Source organism: Chlorocebus sabaeus, chromosome 9 (genome assembly GCF_047675955.1).
Source record: "Chlorocebus sabaeus isolate Y175 chromosome 9, mChlSab1.0.hap1, whole genome shotgun sequence".
In the NCBI taxonomy this organism is placed as follows: Eukaryota; Metazoa; Chordata; class Mammalia; order Primates; family Cercopithecidae; genus Chlorocebus; species Chlorocebus sabaeus.
In genome coordinates, this window is record NC_132912.1 from 92,385,820 (window position 1) to 92,408,504 (window position 22,685).

The 22,685-nt window shown below is 38.8% G+C and overlaps 1 protein-coding gene across 10 annotated transcripts in view; it reads right to left on the reverse strand.

Annotated features, from left to right (window-relative positions):
* Positions 1-2,545: 2,545 nt before the first annotated feature.
* The window catches only part of PANK1 (pantothenate kinase 1), a 119,115-nt gene continuing 98,975 nt past the window's right edge, over positions 2,546-22,685 (reverse strand). For all 10 annotated transcript variants that reach the window (XM_038009250.2, XM_073019168.1, XM_038009248.2 and 7 more), the window contains 5 exons: positions 18,905-19,158; positions 13,412-13,588; positions 12,793-12,916; positions 8,196-8,321; positions 2,546-4,003 (listed from right to left, as the gene is read on the reverse strand). In XM_038009250.2, the coding sequence (XP_037865178.1) occupies positions 3,944-4,003; positions 8,196-8,321; positions 12,793-12,916; positions 13,412-13,588; positions 18,905-19,158 (741 nt within the window). In that variant the 3' untranslated portion in view covers positions 2,546-3,943. The remainder of the gene's footprint in view (positions 4,004-8,195; positions 8,322-12,792; positions 12,917-13,411; positions 13,589-18,904; positions 19,159-22,685) is intronic.

Sequence of the window (22,685 nt, forward strand, 5' to 3'; positions counted from 1 at the left end):
AGCTGTGGATATATATCAGCATACGGAGATTGGGGAAACCAGCTATAGCAAAGAGCTTCCAGTCCCTGAATAAGCCAAGGGGTTTCTTCCGTCAGCACTTCTGCTCACCCAGCTCTCTCTGCTTGGAAAGCACTCCCTCTCCACTTAGTGGTTCCTATTCTTCGGTTAAGACTCCATGAAACCTTCTCTAGCACCTTGTGGAGGACAAATGACCAGCCTCTCTTCTGGGTGGAGGCCACTACCCTCACTTGCAGATTTCTCATAGGACCTGGCTCAAGGTTACTCCCAACACTGCATCTCCCATCACTTTCTATTTTTCACTCCAGACACTGACCTCTTTGCAGGTCCTCAAATCCCTATTTTCATTTGCCAGGAGTGAAAAATATCTTCTCAGACATTTACACAATGTGTTCTCACCTCCATTCAACTCTCTGCTCAAAGGTCACTTCCTAGGAGAGGCTGTCTTTGTCCACCCTGAGAAATTCCTCCCTTTCTCATTTTTCTGAATAGAACTACCTCTTCTTTAGCCTTTACACTAGCTTACTTTTTCTTTGTAGTACTGATCTAACATTATATATTTAGTAATGTATCTGTCTTCCCTTCTAGAATATAAGCTCTGTGATGGTGGATCTTTGTTCTGTTTACTGCTATGAATGTGAATGAACGAATGATTGAATGGCACTTGTGGCACCTGATGACTCATGTTGGCTTGATATTTTGCTGTCTTTCTCTGCGGGGATTGTATCCTATGCCTCTTAGTCTCCAGTTCCTTTCTGGCACAGAGTAACTTAATATTCCTTCTATGACTGAAGGACATCAAGTATAAGTTACCTGTAACAATTGTTCCCAACAGAGACTCTGAATCCATGTATACTGCATAAGGTGAAGAACACAACTATATTTCCACAATCCCTTTATCTAAAACTCAGGACGAGATGTGTTTCAAAATTCAGAATCATTTATTTATTTATTATTTTATTTTTTGAGACAGAGTCTCTCTCTGTCTCCTAGGCAGGAGTGCATTGGTGCGATCTTGGATCACTGCAAGCTCTGCCTCCCAGGTTCATGCCATTCTCCTGCCTCAGCCTCCCAAGTAGCTGGGACTACAGGTGCCCACCACCACAGCCGGCTAATTTTTTGTATTTTCAGTAGAGATGGGGTTTCACCATGTTAGCCAGGATGGTCTCGATCTCCTGACCTCGTGATCCACCCACCTCGGCCTCCCAAAGTGCTGGGATTATAGGCGTGAGCCACCACACCCAGCCAATTCAGAATCATTTATTACTTAACACCCCTGTCAGAGTCAGTATCCTGTTATCTAACCCATGAAGAGCCTTGCAACAAAACATGTGAAGAGCCATACTACATGTGAGAAATAATGCTCAAGTCAGAGTTTGCTGTCAAGTGAGTTGTCAAGATAGATTTCCTAAGTATGGGATTTTGGAAGTGTGGACAAGGAGCTGTGGATATGTATTAGCATATGGAGACTGGTGAAACATCTCCATAGTAACATGGGTTTCCCACAATCCAGAAGGTTAAGAATTACTGATTTAATACATTAGTTTAAATAATTTATTTTTTCATTGTAGCTTACATTAATGAAGCATTTACTTTATGTCAACCCCTGTGCTGAGCTCTTTAAATATGTATGTAAAACTATTATTTGTCCCATTTTACAGGGGAGGAAACTATGGTTTAGAAAGAGGCTTAGCATATCTTTGCACTGGTAACTGACTAAGCTGGACCCAGACTGAAGCTGCCTCACGATAAAAAGCCATGCTCTTATTTCATATTGCACAAGGTCAAAATTCTTTAGTCTTTCCAGTTTCTTTGTGATGTTGGGTCTAAGAAAAGTTTCTGTAATTCAAGTAAATGTGAAAATCCTCAGGCTACAAGTTCTCTTTTGTAAAAAACAGGCTGGCTATATGTAGTCAACATTTAACTGATACTCGTATAATGGAATAATATATTTTCTCAGCTACACCAATGTTTTAAAAGTTTGTAATCAGAGATCAAGTGATTTCAGATAATTAAAAAAATATACAGTCACACTAACTTGCCCTGATTTCCTTTGTAGAACCATGATCTGTAGAACCAAGGTCTGCTGTTACCTGATATATGAGAATAGGAATAGTAGAAGAGGCCATCAAAAGGCACTAGTTATAAATAATATGTAGATTTTTAACTTACCCTTTTCAAGAACACTTTAGCTGCCTGAATTTTTTAAAAGCCAGACAGAAGTTAATAAAATATATTTGTGATGACCAAATTTTGAAACTCCTTTGGAATTAACAAATATAGCAGTGATAGTTGGCATTAAGGAGTCACTTGTATAGAAACAATAAAGCTATATTTTAAAAATCTATGCATAGGGCTACAGCTTCACCTGAAGACACAGTGTTTTGGAACATACCACACTCATGGGAAAGCCTTCGATTTTGAAATGTAGAGTAGCAAAAACACAACACACAGTCATTTCATGGTACAAAGCCGATACTATAAACATGAGAATTAAGAAATGAAAATAACATATACACTAAAAACATCACAACAGAAACAGGCTTTATTTCAACCAGACAAATGAGTTCTTCAATTAACATCAACTTCTTCAAGACTTGAAGATATGGAAATTAAAGATGGTGCTCAGAAGGCAGAGAAAGGAAGATTCTTCATGGAGTAATTGTTCTGTCCTTCAAAAATCCCTTTCAACAATAAGCTCAATACACAAGATCATGGGATCTCACGCATTCCGATATTTGTACGTGACCCTCATTTGAAAGTTACCCATCAGTCTTAATGAAATCTTTCAAAAAGAAAAAATATATAGATCAGTATAAATTATTTTTAATTTTAGAAACTGAGATTGAAGTACAGTTTTTAGTTTAAAATATTAAAAATGAAAAAAACTTTAACATTATTAAAGATGTATTGTTACAAATTTCCTAGATATATACATGTACAAAACAAACAGATATTACTCTCTGACACCTCAACCCATGACTTACCCTAAATCTCCTGATAAGAACAATTAATCTACTGGGAGGCTTTTCCCAATAAGTTCCAAACTTCTTGCCCAAAGATTTGCTGCCATTCATATTCTGTGCATGGATGAGGACATTTCATCATAGACTATTTCAACTTAATATCACCTAGCATAAAATAAATCCAATGAAACACTACATTTATAAGGGATAAGACAAACTTGCCAGACTCATTAAATTCATTAACATTCAGTCTTCTCTTCACGGGCATTTTCAAGAGCTTTAGATCTTGTGCTTAACTTTGTATTGAGCTGGTCAGCACCTTCATTGATATGAACAATTATGTCAAAGAAAGTTTACAGGTAGGGGAGGGAGATCATCCGAGGACAGAAACAGAGGGAAGGACTCTCTTTTTTCATAAGACAACTAAAACAGAAAAACAAGACAAAAAAGGGTAAACAAACAAATAACAAAAGTGTTCACAGTAAAACATGCCAGATTTGTAGTTTCATTTGAAACCAACAGCAAATCATGAAACGTCATGAAAAATATGAGTCACGGTAAAATCTCCTAGAGTAATTACTAAATGAAGTTAAAATCACCACACTGATCAGTAAACCCCAGAAGAAAAATGAACAGCGCTTACATATCAGGTCCTTCTTAAACATCAAACAACTTTTCAAAGTTAATGCATACAATTGGTAGGTTTGGCCACGCTGCACCATTTTTTTAAAAAAATACAGTATACAGAAAAAAAACCTTTTATATTCCCCTGTTTTGAATCATTAGCTCAAAACCTAAGAGTAAAAGATCATCTGGAAGGATTTTAAATTATTTACAAATCCAGCAGGTTCATCTGCCATAATGGCTTGGTTTCCGTCCCAAAGCGACTTTCACCTTCTCCAGCAGCAATTTTTTAGTTCTCTGTCCTTTGGGGAGGCTGTTCCCTCCACTGCTCATCTCTACTTGTCATCGGTCATTTTGAACAGTTCCAACAGGGCCCCAACGGCTCCAAAATAACCCTATGAAAACAATACAAAACGATGATCTCTGAACCTTAGCCAAATACCTATTGTTTTTAATAATTCTAGGAATGCCATTAATGTAGATAAGAGAAATTTAAAACCTAAATTGTGCGTCACAAAACATGGCAGAATAATAACAACTATAATTTATTGGACACCTACTTATACATATTAAATAAATTCACATATGTAAGTGCTTAGAACTATGTCTGGCCCATGTGTGCTAAGTGTGTGCCGGGGGTTGTTAGTATTATAACTATTTCATCTTTATCTTCATCATGGCAAAACTCTGATTATTATTTCACATATGAGAAATGGAAGGTAATAAAGTAAATTACGCTTGCAGGGTCACAAGTCTTGTACCAGGGCTCAACACCAAATCTGTCTGACTTCAAAGCTATATTTCATGGGAGAAAACCCTAAACTTCCCTCAGTAGCTCTTGCATAGGCACTTAAATTAGTCCAAGCCTCACTTTGCCCATCTGTAAAATAAAAGACCATATGTCTATGAAAATGAAAGGAACTAAAAAAGGTAAATTTGTAGAGAACTGTGTGTTAGTTTGTTCAGGCTGCTATATATAACAAAGTACCCTAGCCTGGGTGACTTATAAACAATAGAAATTTGTTTCTCACAGTTCTAGAGGCCGGGAAGTCTAAAATCAAGGTGTCTGGTGAGGACCCATTCCTCATAGATAGCTGTCTTCACATTATAATCTCACATGGCTGGATTATGTGGTGGAAGGGGCAAGGGAGCTCTCTTAGACCTTTTTTATAAGGATGCTAATTCCATTCATGAAGGCTCAGTCCTCATGACCTAATCACCTCCCGAAGGCCATCTCCCAATACCATCACCTTGTAGATTACGATTTCAACATACACATTTGAAGTTGGTCGGGGCACAAATAATCAGTCCACAACAATCTGTTTCCAAAAGGCAGGAGGCTCCATTCTTCTGGCACTTGCTGAACTCAATAGTTATAACTGCAGCAGTAGGTGTGAGTGTGGCAGGACGTGGATGGATCTTTGCTGCTGCTGCTGTCAGCTCACATTTATTGAGGCCCCACTAATGCTACAAGTGGTTCTAAGCACTTTACATGGATTTACTCACTTACCTATCACAATAACTCTATGAGACAAATATGATAATTGCCCCATTTTAAAAATGCTAAAACAGAAATGGAGAGATAGAGTCATTGTCTAAGATCTCAAAGTCAGTAAAAGGCAGTGTTCTTAACTATCTGGCTAGATGACATCTCTTAAGAGATGTTCTGTAACATTAGTTGAATGAATAAGAAATTAAGTGAGGACTCCTAAGGCCAGGGCAGGTGACCAGAAAGCCACCATACCAGTGCTTCTCAAAAGTTGTCTCTCCATAGTATTCTCTAGTAAGGCCAGCGTAAGCCACAGTGAATTTAAGAATGTAGAGAATTTTCTGAGGACCACATTATGAGGGTTACAAGAATATTCCATTTTCACTGGCTATAGAGACTGAGTTATGATATAGGGTAACAAACCAAAGCCAGAGTTCACAGAGGCTTAGGATTGCACAGGGTGATATAGGTGACTACATTTTTACCTATAGAAGCGGCTTCCCCCAAAACATTGGATTTTACTTCCTATCTTACCACCACCTAACTTCCCACGTGATGTTATAGAAGACTTTTTATCCCTGACAGTTTCCAGGCTTTGTTGTCTGCATTAGGCCAAGAAGATCTGGACTTATGGTTGCCAGATAAGACACAGATAAATGGCAGATAAAATAACTCGGAACCCTGTATTTTTTATTGCCAAAAATGGTAACACTATCTGGACTAGAACAGGAGTTTTCTTTTTCCTTTTTAATTATTTTTTTAAAGGCTGAGGTGGTTTTTTCTTTTTCAAACAAAACTTTCATGGAAACTCCATAAATAATCAGATATTCTGGCTCTGGGGGCTAGGGAGTGGAGGTTCTGGGACCTCATTTCCCCTCACTCAATGCCAAAAGCCTGCTTTAAAAACAAGAGCTTTCTTTAGTATGAATTTCTATCATTGGGTCTTAACTATTTAGTATTTAAGTACCTGTTTCATATGTTTTAATAAAACAAAATACAGGCATAGAGAGTTCTAAGTAACTCTAAATGCACTGGTAACTTCTTACATAAATACCTCAGTTTGAAGATGAGAAAAAAAATGGCACAGTAGTTATTCATTACAATTGAAACCGACAATACTAGCTCTCTCAATGTTTTTCTGCTGCAATATACACAAGAAATTAGATACCTCCGGTGATAGCTCATTACAGCACTGCAGCACTGATTTTAAAGCAGGGGACAGAGGAGGTGGAAGAGAGAAGGGCTTTTTTCACGTTTGTTTATATTATGGTAGAAACTCCAAGTAAGGGGGCCGGGATGGCTCACCACTGTAATCCCAGCACTGTGGGAGGCCGAGGCAGGCGGATTACCTGAGGTCGCGAGTTCGCGACCATCCTGGCCAACATGGTGAAACCCTCTACTAAAAATATGAAAATTAGTCTGGCGTGGTGGCACACGTCTGTAATCCCAGCTACTTGGGAGGCTGAGGCACAAAAATTGCTTGAACCTGGGAGGCGGAGGTAGCAGTGAGCTGAGACTACGCCACTGCACTCCAGCCTGGGTGACAGAGGGAGACTCTGTCTCAAAAAAAAAAAAAAAAGAAATTCCAAGTAAGGGACTCTGAATTTACTGACACTCTCCATTTCCTTTGTAAACAGGTTCACTAATGGTCACGTACACCGACGTCTTAAGGCCAACAGGCTACTCTTAGTCGCCCAGGCACTTCTGTTCTTACCAGCTGAGTTGCTTACTTGCCAAGAGTCAGCTGTGTTTATTCTTAAATTTGTTTATGACAGGTTGATTGTAATGTAATAATCTAGTTTAACTATATATCACCTAAATCAATAAAAAGAGCACAAATTGATGGTCAGTTCTATGAAAATTCAGTTAAATTCTTGAGAAATATTGAAAAAGGTAGTCAGAAATAACTGCTGTCTACTTAGGTGGATGCCACAATGTGAAAGATAGAGAAAAAAACCTATACGAATTCTGCAACCAACTTGCTTCATAAGTATCTTAAACTTCTTAATCCACTTTAAGGAAACAAACTGGAAACCAAAGGAGGTGCATAATATTGTAGATTATGAAAGAAAGATAACCACAGGACTCCAATCGGCAGAAACCATGCTCAAAAATAGGTGTTGGTCTCACATCAGAAGATTGGTAAGTAAGTGCACATTTACACATTTTAAGGTTTAATAAAATGTTTGAAGAAAGATTTTTTGAATGATTACTCATTTTATCTGACTTTAAAACTTTTTAAAAATGTTATTATAAATTGACAACTTATAATCATATATTTATGGGGTACAAAGTGAGGTTATGATTTATGAATATAATGTGAAATAACTAAAGCAAGCTAATTAACATGTATATAACTTCAAATACTTAGATTTTTTTGGTGAGAATATTTGAAATTTACAAGTTTGAAATGTATGTTCCCATTTCCCCTACCCTCCAGCCTCTGTAACCACCATTCTACTCTCTGCTTCTATGAGTTTGATTGTTTTAGATTCCACAAATAAGTGAGAACATGCAGTATGTCTTCCTGTGCCTGGCTTATTTCACTTAGCATTATGTTTTCCAATTCCATCCATGTTGTTGCAAACTACATAATTTCTTTTTAAGTGCTGAATAGTATTCCATTGTGTATACGTACCACATTTAAAAAACCCATTCATCTGCTGATAGACACTTAGGATAATTCCGTAACCTGGTTACTGTGAGTAGTGCTGCAATAAACATGGGAGTGCAGACATCTCTTCGACATACTGATTTTAAATCTTTTGGGTAAATACTCAGAGGTGGAACTGCTCGATCATATGGTAATTTTATTTTTAGTTTTTTTGAAACTTCCATGCAGTTTTCTATAATGACTGTCCTAATTTACATTTCCAGTAACTTTTTAAAAAAATTAAATTACCCAACTACCAGTCCTGGTTGTTGGATAAGAACGCTTCCATTTAATATATACTTTTTAATTATCCTTTGTGTAAATGCAAAGTGTAAATGGCAACTTTTCTACTTGACCAATTTAAAAACTAAAAGACCTGCTGATAGGTCAGCCAAACCAAAATATACTCCACATATGACAATAAGTCTATGCAAGCTCAACCTACCTCATGTTCCAAAAATAGAGCTTTTAGTTGTCCTTTGGACCAAAAATCCATGGCATATGCTAGCAGCTTCATGGAGACCATATTGATTCTGAGAAAATTTCCAACAAACACAACTCTGTCTATATTCTGGAAAAAATGTTAAAGAAAACAATTGAATCATGACATAAAAATAGCATTTGGCAAAGACCCAATGTTATGTATGTCTCTGTACAGAACCTTGAAGAGTAAATTTTCCTTGTTTTTTTTTGGTGGAATTATTTCTACATTGCCAAAATGAAGTTAAACCAACCTTATAGTACATTCCACAAGAACAAGATGCTGAGATTTTTGTTAGGCAAGGCAGAAACTGATATTGGACGTATTTGCAGGTATTATATCAGACTGCCTTAGGTCTGACATGAAATTAAGCTCCCAAAACACACCCATATATACAATTTTAACTGGAGTTCAAGTTCAGCTAAATTTTCATGTGTAATACCTCAATCCCCCAACTTGTAGGTATAAAATACACTTATGACCAACTCACAGATAAAATGGCTATGGTATGGTTTATTCATGTAACGAATAATGCTCAATTTGCTCTGTGCTGGACACTGGAAATACAAAGAAGAAAGAATACTCAGTCTCTGCCTTCAGGATATATGGTGGAATATCCTGTTTGGTCAACAGATGAGTTAAAATATGGTCACAAAAAATACTCTATTTTTGTCATCATGGATGTGGCTCTGCATTCTGAACATACACTTATGAACATTCCTCTCCTATCCTGTTCATGCAGACATTCTTCAAATCCCATAAGCTTCCAGCTCCAGTGCACTCATTATACTTCCCACTCCCCCAGATATTTCTTAAGTTCAAACCAGAGCTCAGCCTGTCTACCATGCAGAGGCTGCTCACCACTCACTCACTCACTCACTCACTCAGGGCCAGTTGCTATGGTCACTCACTCATATCAAAGGCAAGAGAGTCTTTGAAGCTGGTATTATTTTCTGCTTAGTCTATCGAGAGTAATCACAGTCTGGGAACATTACCTTTTAACTGCCTCAAGTTTTAACAATGAATGTTCATGAACCCATTAGCCACTGAACATTTTCCGTGGGTGGAGGAGTGGAGGTAGTTTTAATAAATTTTCATTAAGAAAAAAAAAAAAACTAGCCACCCAAACTAAGAGGTGGCAAGGAACACTCTAAGAAACTCAGGCTAAAAAGAAATGTAATTAAATTGAGGAGCTTTGCCTTTTCTCCCAAAACAAGGGTGTCCAAGGGAGGATTTGCTGAAAGCCCATTCTTGCATTACCCTAATAGAAAGTCAGAAGGAGTAGAAGTGGCATTAAAACTGGAAGAGCATTCCATGTTTCAAATAAATTCCAGGTGGGTCAAAGATGTTAAAAAAGGAAAAAAAAAAAAAAAAAAAAAAAAACCAGAAAGAAAAAGAAAGAAAAAAAAAAGATGAGGGAAAAATACGGAAGAATTGGAAAAAAATGTTGAAGTAGAAAATGCATAATAAGGGAAATCATTTCAAAATAATTGCTATATTTACTTTAAAAAGTTAAATTTATTTGGGGAAAAACATCACCACAAACAAATCCAAATGGGAAGCAATAAATGGAAAATATTATCATACATTTCACATCAAGTGGAATTGTTACTTAAGAGTTCCATAAATCAATAAGAAAAAAAGGCCAACAACCCAATAGAGTAATGAGTAAATAATATTAATAGTTAATCCCAAAATAAGGTATAATTTTTAACCTATTACATTGAAAAAAATAAAAAAGTTTGATAACTCTCTGTGGAGAAACTTGTACCCTTATAACCCTGCTTGGTGGGAATATAAATTTGAACTACCTTTATGGAGGGAACTTTATATCTGTTAATACTACAATCAACATATCCTATGACTCAGCAAGTTCCCTTCTAGGAATTTATCCTATTTATATACTCACATATAGGCAAAATGATATGTGTGTATACATATATGTGTGTAAATCGTATATAAATACACTGTGAATATTTAAACAATAGTAAAAGACTGGAAAAACCTAAATATCATTAGGAAATTGAACAAATCAATAACAGCATATCTATATGTTAAAATGCCATAGGGCCGTTAAAAATGAAGCAATTTAAAATATACTGATATGATCAATTTCAAGATGCATTACTACATCAAAAAGCAATAGGCAGTATTTTTAGAGGTGCTTATTAAAACATATAGGGTAGATTGACATAATATCTTGGATTTGTTTTCTAGTATTTTAGCAAAAAAGAGGGAAGGAGGAGGAGAGAGGATCGGAGGGAGGAGGAAGACGAAAATAGAGAGAGAGAAAGCATGTGTTGTGAAGCCTTAATGATTGCAGAATCTGCACTGAGGGATATATGGAGGTTCTTTATACTGTTCTCTCTCCTTTACATATGTTTATGCATCTTCTTAATAAAAAGCTGATAAAGCAAGATGTAGAATAGTATATGGAGGGTGAATTGTATAGCATATAATTATATTTCAATAAAACTATTATTTTGTAAAAAGAATGTTACAGAATTTGTTACCTTTAGAAAGATAAATGTATCCTACATTACATACAATACAAACAAAAGATATATTGTAATACATACAATAAAAACAAACAAAAAAACCCTAAAAAAAATGGCAGCCTCTACTGAGGTTAACACTGACAGACAGAAGTGGAAATGGTGACTCACTTCCTTGTGTATCCTTCTAATGTCTTAGTAGTCTGTATTATGTGTTTGTATTATCTATTCAAAAATTTGAATCAGAAAATTTAAAATTGATGGGGAAGCATTTCACAGCATCTCAAGAATCACGGCAAAAATGTTTTAGATTTGGTAAATGTGGTGTCCCTCAATGAAATGGCTGAAATCAAAGGGTCTCAAATCAGTGACTCCAGAGAGCAAAGCAAGGACTGAGGGACTTGGTGGCTGCTCTCATGGGGAAACCCAACAATGCCAGTCACTGGCGCAGCCACTGGGAGTCTGCACTGACTGGACACCCACTGGGGGAGCCTTGGCCCCAAGGCAACTGGTGATTCCCTTCACTCATTCAGCCCCACAGAAACATATAAAATAGTTGTTCAAACCAGTGTTTGACGTGAAAATGTAACATGGCTACATTTTCAAATTGGCACTCTTGCTATACTCCACCAATCGATAATATTGAAATTGAAATCAAAAGTGAATAGTAAAGTCAGTCGCTCTCTCCCAAAGGGATTCTGATACCTGTGAAAAGACCTGCTGACCTGCTGGCTCACTCCAGCCAAAAGCACAAGAAGCTGGCTCTGTGGAAAGTAGGGGAAAGGCCATCTATTGCTCTGTGGGGCAAGGGGTGTTACCAGCTGACCTTTGAGAGCCCATGAGTACAGCCAGCTACACACATATTGGTCTTGGGGCTTGTTTCATTACTTGGAAAAATTCCCTTTAAAGGTTAATGTCAAGAAATAAACTCTGTTACATTGAGTCCCAAGACTCAAGTGGACTTTGAAAAAACATCTCTGGAATGCTCTTTTCTCTCAGTATCAGCCTCCCATTTAAACTCCATCTGAACTGAGGGCGTCCAAAAAGGTATATCCCTGATCTGCAGGCCAGTAACATACTCTGTTCAGTGTTATGCAAGGAGAGTGTGTTTTTTGTCAACCCAGAACTCAAACGCAGGGCTAACACCCATGTATCATAAAGACTGCCTCCTACACTAACATTCAACTATTCAACTGGGAGGGGGCTCAAGGGGCTTTCTGAGTACCTATAATGTTCTATTTCTTGATCTGAGTGATGGCTATACAGGGGTGCTTGTGTGGCGTAAATTCAACTGTAAACTTACAATTTGAGCCTTCTTCTGTATGTATATCACCTCTCTATTAAAAGCTATATTTATAAAAACTCCATTACAGAGCTACTGTGGTTCTTTAATACTCTCCTATGACCTATTCCATGCCCCAACTCTTCTTTCTTGTCTTTCTAATACACCTCAGTGTGAAGAGTTCTACTTTACACACCTTGTATTTCAGAAAAGGTTCAATTTTTTCCAAACGAATCTTACAGTGCTTCAAAACATGTTAATAAAACTTTGTCTGTCACCAGCTCCACCCCTTTTTGTGCCTGGGGCTCTGGTTGGCCTTGGCTGTAGCAAGCTCTCTGTGCTTTGATAGCCCTGTACAATGCTGCTTGAACTCCATGCCACAAGGCAACACTGTAAAGAAGCTGAAAGCAGAGAGAATATCGAATATTGCAAGTTGAGCATTTTACCTGCAGTTATGTGCAAGGATGCTCAGACCTTTTCCTCACATTTCAGTGGACACATGGTAATAATGACGGTTAGAGAGACTATGACATGGGTTGTAATTGTATCATGTTTCCACAGTTGAATGGTTTATCATTCATTATCATCTGGTGCCTTCTTAAAAATAAAGCATATATTCTTCCCCCTCTCCCAACACACACCCCTCCTGTTCTGTAAAGTGTGACTATAGTAAAGGGAAGCTTTCCTAAGGATATGCAGCTGTGTAAGACTCAGCAGGTGTTGCACTGCCCAGATGATGTGTATGAATGACACACAGCTTTCGCCAGGTTGAGTAAGGCCTTACCTCATTCAACGCACACATCCGAGCAATGGAGCCAATGTTGTTGGTGATGGTGACCAATGTGGCCCGGGCGAGGTCTTCCTTGCTGATGGAATCTCGCTTTTCTTTACTCATCATGTTGCCAAAGCTATGTTGGAAATATTAGCGAGAGTGTTCAAAATCATCCTCAGGCAGGGCCTATCCTTCCACCAAAATACTGTGGAAGGCTCTATGAGTAACTGTTCAAACTCAAGTGGTCCAATTTCGCTACTATGGTTTATAAGCAGACAAGATTATAGTATGCATGGCTGACTGCCCTTTTCTTAATAGGGACAAAGTAGCATGTCCATTGATGGGGGAAAAAATTTTAATGCCTCTAGATATCTGGACAAGAATGAAACAGGTGAAACTATTGCAGTTTTCTAGAACCTTCTTTCAAAGTTGCCTTATTTTAAGAACAAGCATCAAGAGCTAACTATCTCAGTGCTTCATCAAGGGCAGGAGATCAAATCTGAGTTCTGATACAACAGGTATCTGCACCAGGCTGGTGGATTGACATTTTAAAACATAACTTAGTGAATGGCCAGGGTGGAGAGGCTGCCTTGTGTTTAATCACTACTGCTCCTAGCTACTTAATCTCTACCTTGATGCTACAGCAGATCCTTGAAGGCCAAATCGTTCATAGTCTCCTCCGTAAATGTCCTTCACCAGCTTATCAACATTGGTGCTGTCGCCTTTAGCTGCCATTTCCAGAGCTTCTTCAAAGGTCTCACAACCAGTCAGCAAGCAACATAGGCCTAGGAATGTTCCACCTCCAAGACTGAAGGAACAATAAGGTTTATTTTTAAATTTTACTTTAAGATATGCCCATCCAAGTCCCCAACTACGTCAAGACTATTAATATGGGTGAATAAAAGCAGATGAACAAAGGGGCACTTGAATTAAAGTGCTAGGGTGCAACAGAGCTTTAGGGTAGACTGGATATGAAAAGAGGGCAGAGACCAAAAATAAACATCAAGGAAAATTTGCCCCTAAATTTGAGAACAAAACCAAAGAAAGACTCTCACTGATTTCTGTTGTGAGACCTTCACCTAACCACTAACCTGAGTGCTTTGTTCAGCCTTCCCACCTATGAAATGGGGCCAAATCATGATCTCTTCTATTTGGGTGGTCTGAAAGCAGCAAACAACCAAGAAATAACTCCTATTAAAAAACCATATGCAGCTGAATATAAATACCTAGAAAAAGAATTTGTGTGTACATAAAGCATAGTTCACAGCTATGAAGCCAAACCCTCTGATGACAAAACTGACCCAGGATTGTGCCAAGAGTGGCCAGTTTTAAAAGCTGTCTTTGACCTGACCTTGCTTTTCTAGCAGAGATAATCTCATTTAGCCTCCTTGAATATTTCTAGAAGGGAACCATTGATCTGACACTGAATTTTTTTCTAGCAGACTCTCCAGAAGGTTTTTTAATATATTACTTACCACTCAATAGTAAAAAACAGTAACAAAGGTCATAAAGTGGTTCCAATGGTTGAACTACATTTAAAAACCTTTGACTTGTTTAGGGGGAAATTTCCTCTAAAATAGCCTAGACAAAATTAGAAAGTAATTACAGTAGCCAAGAATGAACTCAATTGTGTATTAATATCAAAGTTACCTAATGGAAAGAAAAGCAGATTCAGAGTAAAGTATTGCCAGTGAACTCCCAGCAGGAAAAGAAGCATTGATTCCTGAAGCTAATGGACATAGGTTTTCCTATTTCTTTACCATGTAGAAGAGTAAATGAAGAAGAGCTGCTCACATCCATCTGTTCTAAAGCCCCAAGAAGCTACTAGCTTTGGAAATTCAATTTGTGTTTGAGCACTGGCTTTTACTTCTAAGAATAAAATCAATTTGGGATTAAGGTTATGTTTAAGGTCAATAACTGTTAACAAGAAGGTACAAAACTGTAGACAGGTACATAGTTCTTGAAGATGCCTCTAAAACGAAACTGACTGGGTGTGGTGGCTTATGCCTGTAATCCCAGCACTTTGGGAGGCTGAGACGGGTGAATTACTTGAGGTCAGGAGTTTGAGACCAGCCTGGGCAACACGGTGAAACTCCGTTTCTATGAAAAATGCAAACATTAGCCAGGTGTGGTGGTTCACACCTGTAATCCAAGCTACTTGGGAAACTGAGGAAGGAGAATCGTTTGAACCCAGGAGGTGGAGATTGCAGTGAACCGGGATTGCGCCATTGCACTCCAGCCTGGGCGACAGACAGAGCGAGACTCCATCTCAAAAAATAATAAAATAAAATAAAATAGCGAAACTATGTGTAATATTCTTAAATTGTCATTTGTATAAAAATATACTTGATTGAGGCCAGGCGTGGTGGCTCATGCCTGTAATCCCAGCACTTTTGGAGGCCAAGGCAGGTGAATCACCTGAGGTCAGGAGTTTGAGATCAGCCTGGCCAACATGGTGAAACCCTGTCTCTACCTAAAATACAAAAATACAAAAATTAGCCAGGCGTGGTGGCATGCGCCTGTAATCCCAGCTACTCAGGAGGCTGAGGTGGGGGGATTACTTTTACCCTGGTGGAGACTGTAGTGAGCCGAGATTGCACACTGCACTCCAGCCTGGGTGACAGAGCCAGACTTCATTTAAAGAAAAAAAAAAAAGTGTGTGTGTGTGTGTGTGTGTGTGTGTGTATATATATATTTATTTATTTATTTTACTTAATTTACTCATATATATATACACACATACACATACACACACATATATATATATATGATTGAAATTATGGGTTTTCATGGAAAATTATGTAGCTAGGCACCACCAGTAGCAGCCAGCCAAACTGTAGATGCAGTTCCATGAGTAAAAGAAGAGGTCCATGTACATTATTACCTTCACAACTTAGTCACAGTAGAAACTTTGGATTTCCTCTAAGAAAGTTTATCTTTATTTACATTTAATGCAGTATGTCATTCTACATTGCTGGTTTCAGCCTACCTACAAAGCTAGTGTGGGAACATGTTCTGGTTTGTGTGCCATTTGGATTTGGTTTGCTTTCTCCCTGTGTATTTTTAGAAAGACGTCTTTGCTCCCATTTCTAGCTTCTAAATATCTTTCACCCCCACGAATAACCTTTCTTTGAACATTAAGGATTTGTATTAATTGAGGCATTCAACAACCCACTCAAAGGTAGGCAACTGAAGACACTGGCTGACTTAGAAAGAAGGTAACTCATTGGCTGATGTGTTGGTATAAATGCAAAAGGGCAAGTGCCTTGTATGACTGGAAGATGACAGATGATTCCACATAAAGAATTGGAACAAATGAGGTAAAGCGAGCATGCATTTGACAGCGAGTGCACTGCAGATAGGAGGAAAGAATGCACAGCTGCAGAAGGGCCAAATGTCTCCCAGCACTTTATTAATGTCCTCGACCTGCTAACCATTATTTAATCAAGGGATTTCCCTGCTCACAGTCAGATACATCTGTTTGTTTCAGTAGGCATACAGTAAAAACCCTCAGTGTATAAGAGACAAAAACAATGCAAGAAAAAGCTGTAGAATATTATCATCATTTACAAATAAAACAAAACAACATCATCGTGGGGGATTTTAGGAAACAGCAGAAGAAACCTTCAATTAAGTGCTCATGCCCTTAAAACAGATTCCAAAATAATGAGATGAGAGGTACTGCTACTTTCACCAAAGTTTCAAAATCATCTGCATTCCTCTTTTAACAAACTACACATTCTAATGTCAGCTATAAAGTACTATTTTTTTCCATTGACTTCTATAATTGGAGTTGTCTCACTAGGAAAAAAATGTTGCTACCCAGTCTGGGATGCAACAAAATTATATGTAACACTGAAATAAACCATTTGAAATCATGTTTAAAAGGAAACTGACATCCTGTGTAGTTTCTTGAAAATAAACAACTTTAATGTTTAATGGAAAATCAGGTATAATACAATAAGAAAAAACCTGGAGTGACAGCTATCAGTTCACAATAGGAGTAGCAAAACTTAAAGCTAGGCCATTTGCTAAAACAGTGGTTCCTAAAATGTGTTTTACACACTCACACTAACCGTAGATACTAACTTCACTGCTAACTGTAACCATTTATGTCAGAGGTTTCCTAACTTGAATTAAAAGAAACCTTTGGCAAAACAACTCTGGATCAGGATCACAGCCCCACAGACTTGGTGTTTCACTCCCCTCCCCTCTCGTGGTAGCCCCGAAAGGGTTCTCTATTAACCTGCAGGCTTCGGTAGCACCTTTCCAAAGCTACTGATTGAAGAGAGAGTTTATAGGGAAGCTGGAACATCCAGACAGAATTTGTTGATGACTGGAGAATACTGGACATTAAAGGGCATTTACCAATATTTATAGACATTATTACACATATAACAGAAGCCAAACACCACAGTTTGCTTCTTCGCAGCTATTCAAGATGACCCAGATCCGTGGAGCCTCCAAGTTTAAGAAAGTGTCCCTGTGATGTAATTCATTAAATTGTTAACTGTTGATAAAACTGTAAATATCTCTAATTGTGAACAACGCATAGCTTGCTCTTACCTTGGGACTAGCTTTACCAATTCAATTACTCCTTCTGGGAGGAGGTCTGTAGTTTCTTAAAAATTATATGTTTATCAAATCACTCCCTAATGTAAAACCAGCTCAGCTGAAATATTCATGTCTCTGATACTCCTGACAGTCCTCATGGGGTCATAGAGTCAGTTTTGTTTCTTGTGTGAGCAAGCAAGCTTCTATATTCTAAATAAGAAAATGTATACTTGGTAGCAATTAACTTACAAAACAAAGCCTATACTCTGGACACAAGTAGGCTTCAGTTAGAATGTGTATATGTGTGTGTGTGTGTGTGTGTGTGTGTGTGTGTGTGTACATGCATGCCAGGGTTTCTCAACGGCAGCATTACTGATATTTGGGGCTCGATAATTTTTTTGTTGCCTTATGTACTACAGGATTTTAGCAGCACCCCTGACCTCTACCCAGTAGATGCCAGTTGTACCAACCAAAGAAAAAAAAATGTCAAACATATCCTGGGGGGCACTGTTAAATCTTCCCCTCTTCAGTGGGGAGCCACTGATCTATCACAAGTCATGGAAATGTACTGCAAAAGCAATGTTCTCCTCCTAATGGGTGAGTAGTCCTGCAGAATTTCAGTACTGGAGAAGTCTGTAGAAGTAATCTAAGAAACAACCCCCTTCATGGCAGAAATGATGATACTGAGACCCAGAGAAGTGACATATCTGCAGCTATCAAAAACCCTGGTTTCAACACCAAATCCCAAAGCACATTCTGCATGGCACTAATCTCCTAAGATGCTCCTCTAAAAATGGGTTCTACGGTTCCATATGCTGGAGAAATGCTTCATACCAAATTCTCCTCCTAGAATTAAGGAAAACCTATTTAGTTTTGTTTACACTGTGATGTTTTAGAGAGATCTGACCTCAGATGTTTTTCCCATGTTGAATCCCCATTAACAGGAAGCTGAGCCCCTTGGCTCTTACATGGGCCTTGGGGTGTGTGCACTAAAAAACAAGTCCCTCTGTCTCACTGTGGCCACGGTGCTGTTTCCCTGTCTACTCCACTCCAAAATTCCCTACGAGGCGTGCTGACTATTCCCGTTTTCAGGTGGAGCATTTGGCTGAGGGTAAAAAGACATTCTTTGTAGACCTAATTTGGTTTGCTGTTTGGATTGGTATATTATTTCAAGCAAATCATTCCGAGGTAGGCATCAATGAGGGTCCAAAAGAAGGTTTCTTCTGAAGTCATCTCTGACCATCCCAAGTATCCTTCCATCTGAATTCTACTGACCCTGCCAATCATCTGACACTTAATGTATACCCCCTTGTTGGCAAATTTCTGGTGTGTGCAATCCTTCTTCCCTCAATCTGACCAAAATTTCTATCAAGGCAAGGACTGTGTTTTATTAACATTTATATAAATCACCCACATACCACTTTAACATACCATTCGAGAAATTCTTTTTGGTTGGCCAAGGTGGTCAAGATATTTCTTTTAAAGATGTATTCAATATACATAACCTTTTACTATAAACTGATCATCAAGAAAGAGGTCTGGGTTCAAGCACAAGTGGAAACATGTTTACCTGGTCCCTGTAACTCTTTTATAGTTGTCCTTGGAGTACACAGCTAGAATGCTGACACCTGAGCCCATGTTAACCAGCAACATAGGGTATGGGTTATCAAGGCAGTACGGCTTTTTTTGACACAATTCAGGATTTGTGGGATTTTCAAAATAGTAACATTCTGGCTTGCCGTTGAAGCCAACAGAGTCGACATAAAGCAGGCCCTGAATCAGACAGTCCAGTTCATCCAGTTTATGCAGCTGCAGGTCAGCAATCTAAAACAAAACAAACAACAAAATAAAACCTTTTGAGATAGGCGACCACTTAAGGGGAAGCCCCAGAGGTTTTAGTTCTAGTTAAGTTGGGGTCATTCATATTAAAAGCTTGGAGACACCCTTAAAACAAGTTGTAAAATCTTGCAGATAATCAGCCACTGCACAGGAAAAGTAGCCTTGGCTAGATGTCATACCTGCCCACAGTGCATGCTAAAGGACAAGAGCTTGCCTGGTTGCTTGAAATGCACCCATCAGCATGTGTTGTGGGTTGAATGGTGGTCCCTGAAAGATGGCACTATGTCCTAATTCTCAGCACCTGTGAATGTGACTTTATTTGGAAAAAGGGTCTTTGCAGATCTAATTGAGTATCTTGAGAAGAAGTGACCATCCTGGATTATTGGGGTAGGCCCTGAGTCCAATGGCAAGCATACAGACACACAGGAGAGATTTAAAGGATGCAGAGGAGAAGGCCATATGAAGACAAAGGCAGAGACTGGAGTGCTGCTCAACGGGCCAAGGAATGCTGACAGTCCCCAGAAGCTGGAAGAGGCAAAGAATGGCATCTCCAAGAGCCACTGAAGGAAGTACGGTCCCGCCGATGCTTTGAATTTGAACTTCTGGCATTAAGAACTGTGAGCAAATAAATTTCTGTTGTTTGAATCATTAAGTTTATTTGTTACAGCAGCCACAGGAATCTAATAGGGGATGCCGCCAAGAAAGAGGTGCTTGCACAGGGTGAGCAGACTGAGAACACTCAGAAAGCAACAAAAATGCTATACTTCCTTGGTAGAGCATGAAGTCCTGAGGGACTGGGAACTGGGGTGAATCCCCTTTGAGCCCACAAAGCCCAACTCCCCCTTTTTCCAGGCTTCGGCTTTGGAGTTAGATCTGGCTTTGAATTCTAGCTCTAAAATTTACTTAACTGAAAGATTTCTCAAACCTCAGTGCCCTCATGTGTAAAATGGGGAAGATAATCATAACACTCATTGCAGAGTGCTGCTGTGAAGATTACCTAAAAATATAGGTAAAGTGCTTACATAGGCCTTGGCAAATACAAAGGGTTAAAAAAAAAGTTGGCTCTTTCATTTATTTATTTTTTATTTATTTTATTTATTTATTTTTTGAGACGGAGTCTCGCTCTGTTGCCCAGGCTGGAGTGCAGTGGCCGGATCTCAGCTCACTGCAAGCTCCGCCTCCTGGGTTTACGCCATTCTCCTGCCTCAGCCTCCCGAGTAGCTGGGACTACAGGCGCCCGCCACCTCGCCCGGCTAGTTTTTTGTATTTTTTTAGTAGAGACGGGGTTTCACCGGGTTAGCCAGGATGGTCTCGATCTCCTGACCTCGTGATCCACCCGTCTCGGCCTCCCAAAGTGCTGAGATTACAGGCTTGAGCCACCGCGCCCGGCCGGCTCTTTTATTAATGTCTGGGGTGGTCCCCGAGTATCCTATTATGTTCCTGTGAGACAAACATGGACGGGGCAAAAAGGTAAAGGGGAATGACCTGGCTGAGGGCTAGGCTTAGGGTCTGGTAGCCATTTTGCATTCTCAAAAGTTTAATTTATGATCCTCAAATGTATTACTACTGGCCCAGAGATCTGGATTCATGATCATTTTCCATGGACCAAAGAAAGAAAAAAAATCTAACAACCACAAACATGAAACTGAACAAATGAAGATAATTTAAAAGACCCAATATAATTAAAAAAAAAAAAACTCTTTAAAAATATAATAGCAAGTATTTACTGTTTACTACATGCCAAACCCTTGTACCAGATTATTTAGTTCTCTCTAAAACCCTAAAAGTAGGTACTATCAACCTTATTCTATGGTTAAGATTCACAGAACTTAAATAACTTTCCTAGGTGACACAACTAGCAAATATCTCCCAATGACTTGCTGTGTACTTCTCATGTCTTCATTGTCATAATGGGTACTGCTTCTGGAGTCTGGAAACAGCCTACACAAGTGCTAGACTTAGATATTTTGTCAAAAAGATATTATCTTCATTATAAAAGTTAAGAGCTAAAACGGGCTGGGGTGTGGTAGTTCACACCCGTAATTCCAGCATTTTGGGGCGCCGAGGTGAGAGGATCACTTGAGTCACGGATTTTGAGACCAACCTGGGCAATATAGGGAGACCCCATCTCTTAAAAAAAAAAAAAAATTTGCCTGACGTGGGGTACATGCTGCTGGTCCTAGCTGCTTGGGAGGCTGAGGTGGGAGGATCACCGAGTCTTGGGAGGTCAAGGCTGCAGGGAGCCATGATCATGTCACTGCACTCCAGCCTGGACAACAGATTGAGATTCTGTCTAAACAAGCAAAAAAAAAGAGCTAAAACAACATTTTTGACTTCCTGTTACTCATTTGAATTTCCTATTTAACAAAATCCTCTGATTATATACCTGCAGAACAGAATTAGTTAGAATAGGTTACCAACCAGATAGTGGATGTATTCTTGAAATAAACATTCTAAATGACCCATGGTGCTAAGTAAATCTACCTCATAAATGGTTCTAAACATTTCTTTTTTTACCAAGTGAAACTCCTGGATGAGATATACATAATTATACATGTTTTAAGAAGCAAAATTACAGATATAAAACTATCTGGAGACCTGAAAGACTATAGCAGGGCATAGCAGTGTAAACACTATTTCCTCTGTTCTCCCTGATTCCACAGCCTTCCATTGCACAGGTCACGCTCTGTCTCTGGCTGCCCCTTAGCACTATGCTCAAAGGCCTGCACATAATAATTGCTTAATAAACATTTATTACGTGGAACAGGGAGTTATTATCTCTTGGATCACCCCAAACTGAAAAGTAGCAATTTCATCAGCCAGTCTTGGAAGTATAGTTTAACTGCTTAAAAATTAATCAGAGGTTCATCAACAATATTGACAGCCAATTCCAGAGCCAACATAACAAACACAAACACAAAGTCTGTCCTGCTGGACCTCCTGAAACTATACTAGGAAAAAAAAAAAAACCTGCCAAGGCAAATAATCTACGCATGTACTACTTTGACCTGAAAAGAAACATCATTATTTCACCTTTTCCCTAAAAATCATTTTCTAACAAAGTACTAGCAGCAAACAAACATCTCCTCTACATATTTCACTGAGGGGTGGATATCTCAAGCTTGAGGTCATGCATCCTCAGACAGGGAAACAGATATATGTCACTTTCACTGAGCCCTACAGAGAGCTCCCTCAAAAACCTTCACCATCTGGGAAAAATGACAGGGTGCAGGCAGTGAGTCACACTGCTACTTGGATTTTCATAGAGGCCATCTGAAATTCAGGACGAGTTGGGAATTAATCATCAGACTTTGCAGTCCATTAGTACAACTGAATTAACTTTGTGCAAAGCTTAGAACAGCATGTTAGATTTCAGCTAGTGAGAAACACTCTCTCTCGGGGCTTAGTTTTCTTTACATCAAGGGCCACAGACTCAAATGCCTAAAGGAGACTGTAAGAAAACAAAGGAGCAAAGGCCTTGACTAGATGTAGAGTCACAGAATAAAGACTGT